This window comes from Oryx dammah, unplaced genomic scaffold (assembly GCF_014754425.2).
Source record: "Oryx dammah isolate SB20612 unplaced genomic scaffold, SCBI_Odam_1.1 HiC_scaffold_25, whole genome shotgun sequence".
In the NCBI taxonomy this organism is placed as follows: Eukaryota; Metazoa; Chordata; class Mammalia; order Artiodactyla; family Bovidae; genus Oryx; species Oryx dammah.
In genome coordinates, this window is record NW_024070209.1 from 23,841,275 (window position 1) to 23,851,105 (window position 9,831).

At 42.4% G+C, this 9,831-nt stretch overlaps 1 protein-coding gene across 1 annotated transcript; it reads left to right on the forward strand.

Annotated features, from left to right (window-relative positions):
* Positions 1–5,572: 5,572 nt before the first annotated feature.
* Positions 5,573–6,664, forward strand: LOC120851632 (WD repeat-containing protein 61-like). The gene is given in 2 exon segments (XM_040224547.1): positions 5,573–5,865; positions 5,868–6,664. Coding segments are annotated over 2 exon segments (912 nt in total). The 5' UTR covers positions 5,573–5,630; the 3' UTR covers positions 6,545–6,664.
* The last annotated feature ends 3,167 nt before the right edge of the window (positions 6,665–9,831 follow it).

The following is a 9,831-nucleotide window of genomic DNA, read 5'->3' on the forward strand; positions in this document are numbered from 1 at the left end:
GGTGCAATCTCAGAGCCAGAAAATATAATGGTACTCAGTCACAGGGAGAAGGCAGAATTACTCAAATCCTATTTTGCTTTCCTCTTTGCTGCTAAGAAAATGATGCTGACTCTGCAGAGCAGAGCATACATCGTCAATAAAGAAGGAAAGCAGAGAATGAATGAGAAGATCCCGCAAGAGCAGCTTTACATTTGTTCAAGGCCCAGACTAATTGATTCCAAGACACTGAAAGAACCTGCAGGTGTGATCAGACCCCAGAGCTGCAAATCTGTGTGAAACCATGGACAAGGAGGGAAGAGTCAAAGGCTGAAGCTAAGCCAATACCATCTTAGTTACCAAAAAGGGAAGTAGCTGGATTCTGTGAAAATCGGAAATTACAGACAGAGGGGCCACAGTACTAATTAATAAATGGGAGAAGCTAAGAACCAAGTAGTGAGGGAGAAAGGGGAAATTAATAGTGACAGAGGAAAATGCAGAACTGATGACAGAAAAGTGTGTTCGCCATGCCAGCTGCTGTTACAAGCACTTAATCTTCAGACCAGTCCTAACAGGTAGATGCTATTATTACCCACCCCCCTCACACATGAGAAAACCAGGGCATATACTGTATGCAATTTGCCCAAAATTGCAAAGCTAGTAACTGGCAGAAACAGGATTTGAACCACCATCAGTGCTGCCTCCCTGAGAAATTCAGAGTTTGGAGGCGACCTTTGAGGAGGAAGCAGAAATTGGACAAAGTAGAGAAATTAATATAAACTGGAGGGTGAGAAGGTGGGAATTGGTGAGACATTTGAAAACAATGAAGAGGAGCCCAGAAGGCGTGATGAGGACAAAGGAAAATACGGTGGCAAACACGAGGCTAGTTCAGAGCATCTCAAATGAGATGAAGAGGAGACTGGCCTTCATTTCCACTCTTAGGGGCTTTAGCCCTTCATGCAAGCCTTTCAAAGTTTCTCCCTGCCCACAAGATCTCTCTTCTTATCTTATTAAAGGCACTTTCAGTTGCAAGTAATATAAATCTCTTCAACTATACATATACAAAAAGAAAATGCTTGAAAAGGAGAAATTTAGTGGGAAAATTCAAGGTCACGGAGTGCATTTGGGCCTCACAAGGGCCTTAAATCCAATATTCTATGTCAAAAGATGACAGAATTTTCAGCTAGCATTGCTGACTTAACCAATTACCCACAGAGGGTGAAATCTAGGAAAGTTCCAGTTATGGGTATGTATATCCTCTCTCCCCATCTAGACAAGCATTGTCGAACTTCTTTGACCATGAAATAAAGTAAGATATACATTTTGCATTGAGACTTAGTCTATACACGTATACAATCATAAACAGTATATCTTCCCCCTGGACCCCTACTCAGTACACTTGCTGGCTGACTGGTTGATATGGTGTGTGGTGGCTATACTGCTTTCTGAGCATCTTACAATAAAATAATCATCAAGATTCAGAGAAAGTAAACTGTAGAGGTCATCTTATCCAATGAGTTTCAATGTTATTTTAGTAAGTGATTCTTTTTTTTCCAAATGCTTAATTCAAGGTCAACAATTAAGGTTTAGAGTAAAAAACTTACTTACACTATACTCATTGCAAAGAAGACAGAACTTTTTAACATTTTTGTAATGAAGCTGATTTTTATAAGGAAGGCAGAATGCCAGAGGATGAGATGGCTGGATAGCATCACCAATGCAATGGACATGAACTTGGGCAAACTCTGGGAGATGGTGAGGGACAGGCAGTCCTGGCACGCTGTAGTCCATAGGGTCACAAAGAGTCAGACATGACTGGGCAACTGAACAGCAACAAGAACAATAGTAAAAAAATTATTGTCTAGTGGAAAAATAAATAAATAAAAGACCTCAGATCAACAAAGCCACCCCCAAAGTCCTGACACCACATTGCTTAGACAGGACACAGAAATGAAGAAATGAACAAGTGCATTTCAGTTTATGACCCAGATAATCACGATGTGTGATCACTCACCTAGAGTCAGACATCCTGGAATGTGAGGTCAGGTGGGCCTTAGGAAGCATCACTATGAACAAAGCTAGTGGAGGTGATGGAATTCCAGCTGAGCTGTTTCAAATCCTAAAAGATGATGCTCTGAAAGTGCTGCACTCAATATGTCAGCAAATTTGGAAACTCAGCAGTGGCCACAGGACTGGAAAAGGTCAGTTTTCATTCCATTCCCAAAAAAGGGCAGTGCCAAAGAAGGCTCAAACTACTGCATAATTGCACCCATCTCACATGCTAGTAAAGTAATGCTTAAAATTCTCCAAGCCAGGCTTCAATAGTACATGAACCGTGAACTTCCAGATGTTCAAGCTGGATTTAGAAAAGGCAGAGGAACCAGAGATCAAATTGCCAACATCCGCTGAATCATTGAAAAAGCAAGAGAGTTCCAGAAAAACATCCATTTCTGCTTTATTGACTATGCCAAAGCCTTTGACTGTGTGGATCACAATAAACTGTGGAAAATTCTAAAAGAGATGGGAATCCCAGACCACCTGACCTGCCTCTTGAGAAACCTGTATGCAGGTCAGGAAGCAACAGTTAGAACTGGACATGGAACAACAGACTGGTTCCAAATAGGAAAAGGAGTACGTCAAGGCTGTATATTGTCACCCTGCTTATTTAACTTCTATGCAGAGTATATCATGAGAAACGCTGGGCTGGAGGAAGCAGAAGCTGGAATCAAGATTGCTGGGAGAAATATCAATAACCTCAGATATGCAGATGACACCACACTAATGGCAGAAAGTGGCATCCGGTCCCATCACTTCACGACAAATAGATGGGGAAATGGTGGAAACAGTGGCAGACTATTTTTTCAGGCTCCAAAATCACTGCAGATGGTGACTACAGCCATGAAATTAAAGGACACTTACTCCTTGAAAGGAAAGTTAGGACCAACCTAGACAGCATATTAAAAGCAGAGACATTACTTTGCCAAAAAAGGTCTGTCTAGTCAAGGCTATGGTTTTTCCCATGGTCATGTATGGATGTGAGAGTTGAACTATAAAGAAAGCTGAGCACTGAAGAATTGATGCTTTTGAACTGTGATGTTGGAAAAGACTCTTGAGAGTCCCTTGAACTGCAAGGAGATCCAACCAGTCCATCCTAAAGGAAATCAGTCCTGGATATTCATTGGAAGGACTGATGTTGAAGCTGAAATTCCAATACTGTCGCCACCTGATGCAAAGAGCTGACTCATTTGAAAAGACCCTGATGCTGGGAAGGATTGAAGGCAGGAGGAGAAGGAGATGACAGAGGATGGGATGGATGGATGGCATCACTGACTCAATGGACATGAGTTTGAGTAGACTCCGGGAGTTGATGATGGACAGGGAGGCCTGGCGTGCTGCAGTCCATGGGGTCGCAAAGAGTCGGACACGACTGAGCATCTGAACTGAGTGACTGACTGAGTTAACTTAGTTTCATTTTGACTGACTCAGCCTTTCTGGTTTTCTGCCCATCCCAGGTCCTCCCCAGGAGGTGTCTGGGTGTACAGGGAGCATATGGGGTTTTGTGACATTGGAGGTTGGGATGGAGAGCAGGTAGCCCTCCCCCTCCACCAACACCTCATGCCAGTTCTTGGGTGTATACTGGTCAGGTCCACATGAAGTATGGTAACTCAACCTCACAACCCCACCCAGGCATTCCACCGGCTTCTACAACTGCCAGTCTACAGCAGACATACTTAATTCACAAGCTGTTCTTTCTTGGCCTGGTCAGGTCCAGGATCCCCCTTCTCTCTTGGCCCCACCTCAGCTCCTACCAGACCTGCTGGGCCCCTAAAGTTTGGCAGTGATTCCTCTGACCCTAAAGTCCTATCCTGCAGCCTTAGCAACATGACCACGTACACCACACCACCCCCTCGCACTTCCAGCAAGCTTCCCAGCCAGGCTCCCTAAAGAAAGGAGCCAACTTCTGCTCCACTCAGGAGCTAAGGTCAGGTTCTCATTGTCACCAAATGACAACTCCAGCTTACAATGGTCACACCTCAAGGACACCTCCCAGGGCTTTGAATGGGAGCAGCACCAAAAGCCCAGCTCCCCTCAACTACCAACTCAGTCCCCCATCACAGTTCTTCAGCCAGTGAGGAGAACCCGAACATATGTGCCTTCCTTCCCATTCCCCAATTCCCCTTCTGCTTCCCACAGCTCCTCAGGCTGGATGGGACAGGTTTTCTTTCTTCCCCTTTCTGTTTGATTAGAACATTTGCCCTGTTCTTCCCCCCTTTTCCTCTAGAGTTTATAATGGTGAACAGAGTGGAGATAGAACAGTTACAGATTGATAAAAGAACCTAAATTCAAAGGTGTTTCAAAATTACTACACCCATTGTATTTAAAGCAGGTGAAAATGAAGACAGGATGGATGCTTGGAGCTCCGTTTGCTTGCTAGGCTCTCCCTTACTCTTCTCAGAGCCTCTAAGGAACTTCTACAAAATTTTGAAGACTTACCAAAACACATTTGGGAAGCCATTTATACAGTCTAACTTAGGGCTCTCCAACAGCGCTTTCTGCAGTGATGGAAATGTGTTATGTCTACACTGTCCGTTTCGGCAGCCACCAGTTACATGTGACTATCAAGCACTTGAGATGTGGCTAGTGCGACAGAAGAACTAAATTTTTAACTTCATTAAATTCATTAATTTAAATAGTTACACTATTGGACAATACAGTGTAGCTCCTTCACTTTACAAACAGGTAGGACCCTGAGGCCCAGTATCACTCAGCAAATTTATGATAGTCAGCACAAAGACCCACGTCCCATAGTCTCCGGCCAATTCTGCCCACCACTTCTCAGCTGTCACACCCAGGTCACTGTTTAGCACTGGGCTTCCTGGCTATATCCAACCTTAATGACATGTGCTGGAGTTTTGTTGCAACAAGTACTCTTGCACCATGAAACCTGGTTTGAATTCAAATAGTCTATTTTAAAGAAAGGAGTCTGACTCCTCCAGAACCTTAGCTGTTGGGAGTGAAGACCTGAAGAATGCTGGTATAAAATTTTCAAAATTGTATAATCTCAGCTATAATGACACCTGGAGGAGTGGCCCCCCATGGGGTTTTGAGTTTCCACAAGTGCAAGTGAACTTTTTCATCAGAAAATGTGACTTTCTGAGATATCTTGAAGATCACAGCAAAACAGCACAACCTACTGTGAGGACATTAGGTGAGGAGACACGGAAGCAGAGAAAAGGCTTTTCCTTAATCAGCTGTACATCACTGGGCAAGGCTGCAATTTCCTATTCTACAAAACATACAATGCAATACCTCTTCCTCCCTTCTTTCAAGGATGTTATGAAGAGAAATCAAAAAATACATGAAATGCTCCCCATTACTAGGGGGAAAAGCACTCTCTAAAGTTTCAAACTTCTTGTTATTAAACACAAAAGTCAAGTTTTCCTTAATGTAAGATATAAAATCCAGTGTCCTATAGCCCTTTATTCCAATAATCACTACACTATTAACCATGGGACTACAGTGATGCTCACTTAACTAGAAACTTCATGTTGGAGTCATTATTTTACTGTTATTTAAAAGCTGAACAACAGGCAGTGCAGCCAGACAGTGAAGCGAGCTGTCTGACCTTTAGCCCTTCATCCTTGGTTAAGGAGATGACCAACCAGTACAGTATTCTCTTCAAACAAGAGCAAGCCCATGATGATGCCATCTGGTCAGTTGCCTGGGGGTCAAACAAGAAAGAAAACTCTGAGACAGTGGTCACGGGATCCCTGGATGACCTGCTGAAAGTCTGGAAATGGCGTGATGAGGAGCTGGACCCAGAGTGGAGTCTGGAGGGCCACCAGCTGGGTGTGGTGTCTTTGGACATCAGCCACACCCTACCCATTGCTGCAGTTCTCTTGATGCTCATATTCATCTCTGGGACTTGGAAAATGGCAAACAGATAAAGTCTATAGATGCAGGACCTGTGGATACCTGGACTTTGGCCTTTTCTCCTGATTCTCAGTATCTGGCCACAGGAACTCATGTGGGAAAAGTGAATATTTTTGGTGTGAAGAGTGGGGAAAAGGAGTATTCTTTGGACACAAGAGGAAAATTCATTCTTAGTATTGCATATAGTCCTGATGGGAAATACCTGGCCAGTGGAGCCATAGACGGAATCATCAATATTTTTGGTATTGCAACTGGGAAACTTCTGCATACGCTGGAAGGCCATGCTATGCCCCTTCGCTCCTTGACTTTTTCCCCGGATTCACAGCTCCTTGTCACTGCTTCAGATGTTGGCTACATCAAGATCTATGATGTACAACATGCCAACTTGGCTGGCACATTGAGTGGCCACGCATCCTGGGTGCTGAACGTTGCATTTTGTCCTGATGACACACACTTTGTTTCTAGTTCATCTGACGAAAGTGTTAAAGTTTGGGATGTTGGAACAAGGACTTATGTTCACACCTTCTTTGATCGCCAGGATCAGGTCTGGGGAGTAAAATACAATGGAAATGGCTCAAAAATTGTGTCTGTTGGAGATGACCAGGAAATTCACATCTATGATTGTCCCATTTAAACATCAACATCTTCCAGGCTAATGCTGCAGAGAGAACGTATAGATTGATTATGACATTCCTTACCTTTCTAGCTTGTTAATATAGCATTTATTAAAAAGTTTATCAAAAACTTAAAAAAATAAAATAAAAGTTGAACAACAGTTCAAAATGACAGAAGCCAAGTTTCTTTGCTATCTCCCATTACAGGGAGTAATTAGATTTTAAAAGGACATATTTATAATGTGTGCACATACTGTTTCATCAGCTATTAAGTTGAAAAGCTTAATGGAAGGAAGTTAGATATGGGATTTCAGGAAAACTCAATGGAAACTCAAATCGTTCTTATTATCTTTATTTTGTGCCTTGAACAGTAACAATCATAATGATGACATTCTATCCTCTTCAAGGAAAACAACCACAGAGTTTCACAACTTCAGGGCATCTTGGTCCCACACTTTGGGCTATGGAGACACGTGCATGAGCCAGCAGCCTGGGGATGTGGGTGCCACAGCCATACGCAGCAGAATAGTGGAATCAATTGCTTCCTCCTCACGCCCCCATATCATTCTGCTTATGCTTCCATTACAGGACTTCCATATTGTATTTAATAGTTAATTACTATTCCACATCCCTCACAAGACAGAGTGCTTGTGGAGGGCAGGGCCGAGTCTTATCTGTGTCTGGATCCCAAGCACATGCTGGGCAATTGGGAAGCTATTTTCACATCGAGCGATCATTGGTCCAGTGTGAACAACACCCCCCATTCTAAGTGCCCCCAAACCATCAGCGTCACCCCAGCTCTGTGCACATGGCTGATCTTGGTTTGGGAACATTTATTCCAATTTATAAATAGGCTTGGTTGCAGAGTTGCAACCAAGGCTTCAACCTCACTAGTGGAGAATTACTACATGTTAGCTAAAACAGAAACTCACAGCCGATTTCCTCCGTGGTCATGAAATGTAGGATACTTGCGCCGGGTGTTTGGTTTATAACATCAACAAGAGCAGCACCTGCTTACTTCAGGACCACAATATCATCAGCATCAACTACCTCCATACCTGATTTGATCCAGAAGTATTCTGAACAAGTTAACCCAATTCAGAGCCTGAATTCATTTATAAGGCCTTTCAAAACAAACTGGATACTGGTTTCTTAGAAGAAAGGAAAACCTTGAATAATAACACAAAGGGTAAATTCCAATAATAAGCTGGCTCTTAAGCCAAAGGGGGGCTCCTAATAGGGATTTGAGGGGTTATATGATCCAATCCCTCAATTTTTTCAACAAAGTAACTTGGCCAATATCACATGGCTATGTGGCAGCAAAACAAGGACTAGAACTCAGATCTTTAGTTTTCCTAAGTTTCTCTGGACATGAAACTTCCATAATCAGAACAGCCTGGGCAAGATGTCTCTGTAGACCTAAGACTGAGAGGTTTCCTAGGATACAGGATTTTCAGGGCAAAGACAGGGAAAGCCCCAGATAAACCAGTACCAACTGGTCAATCCGAGTCCAGTGCTCTCTTCTCTACATGAATCCGCCCCTGCTATCAGTTTGATAAAATGCACTACTGGCTCTGCCTCAAATATTTAAGCCCAGGAAGAACCCAGAAATAAAAAATAGAATTTGATAGCTGTTGCACAGCTGTGTCCTCTCTATGAGGAATAAAATTTTATCCATTAATGATAGCACATAAATGATCAAAACTAGAGCCTCAAGATTCTCTATGAATTTTTTAAAGGAATTTTCAGGTTTTTAAATAATTAAAAGTTTCAAAAAATTCAAGAGGAAGAAAATGAGAATCATGAAAATGAGCATTATGAAGCCAGTGCTGTTTAAGTACCAAACTATTATTCTATGTCCAAACTAATCAAGTTGTCACTGTTGAGAAAAGAAGGCCATGGAAGGCTCACTAAGTTATGCTGATTAATTATCCCAAGAGTCATTAGAGAATGCAGCCATTACTCATGAGGCACTCCTCTGACACTGTAATTAGCCTACAATTCTTGTGATTCCAGAGAAAGCTTCAGAGCCTGTATTTAAAACTCCTACAGCATTTCCCACAAAAGGGAGGTGAAGTTGATACTTCATGTTCTTTGAGGGGACTTGGAATTCTGAGTTCATGATCGCTCCATTCATAATAGACTTATTTTTCTTCCCTCCAGCTTCAATCAGCAGTTTCACAAAATCAGGTCACTGGGGGGATTTAGCAGGACTTTTATTGTTGGATTGGGCCAATCCTACAGCCATGAAATCCAAGACTAACCAGTCAGATACCACACTGGGCACTTCATAAACATACAGATCCAACCTTACAACCATTCTTCAAGGTCAATGCCACTATCCCACGCATAAAAGTGTAAAGCTGAAGCTCTGAGTGCCCACGGGCTTTAAGACCACAGAGTGAGCGAGCAGCAGTGCCAGGTTGAGTCTGGGTCTCTCTGGCACCCAACTCCGGACCCTTTCCCAGAGCAGGTCTCTGCCCTGATGTACCCTCACCACCAGAGAAGCTGCTCAACTCTCATGGTTCTGAGAAGATGAGTTCATAGAGTATGTATCACACTGTACATACAGACAGTAATGACACAAAGGGTAAACTACCTGGGAAAGGGAAAATATCTACTAGCCGTACCAAATGGCAAGAATGTTCCACATTTACAATTAAAGAGGGCAAAGGCAAACATATCTGCCAAAACCCCATATGTTACTTTAAAAAAATCAATTAAGGCATTTTCTAATACAGTCATAGTTAAGTAGCTATGAAACACAGTGATCTTACATTTGATCTGCCATCTAGAAACCTCTTCTCTGATTATGGGGTGGCTAATAGATCCTTTACGAATCCCCAGGGCCCATATGCCATACAGGGACAAAATCTCTTGTTCCATTGAAAGAGATTCTCTGGATCTTTATAACTTTAAGGCAAATACAAGAGACAAGAAGTTAATAATTCACCAAGTGTCAAGAATGGAAACCTGGAATACATGCTTTTTCTGAATTGAAAAAAAAAAAAAAACCTCTTACCTTTGGCTTTCCTACTTTTTTAATTCTCTCCTTTTAATAAATAAACAGAAAAGAAATTTCCAGTAACCTCAGCTGGAAAATTAACATTGCAGATTGCTCTCCTTCCTGAGGATGATAATCTGATTTACTGCTCCCTTGCCTGGTTTAAATCAGTAAAGAACATTAAGCACAAGTTCTAGATATTTTAAAAGACAAACCTGCTATTGTAAAGGTCACTGCTACAAGCGGCAGAGGTCTCAGTGCCCCAACTATTAATAAAGCCCCTTGAGTCTCTGAAACTTTCAC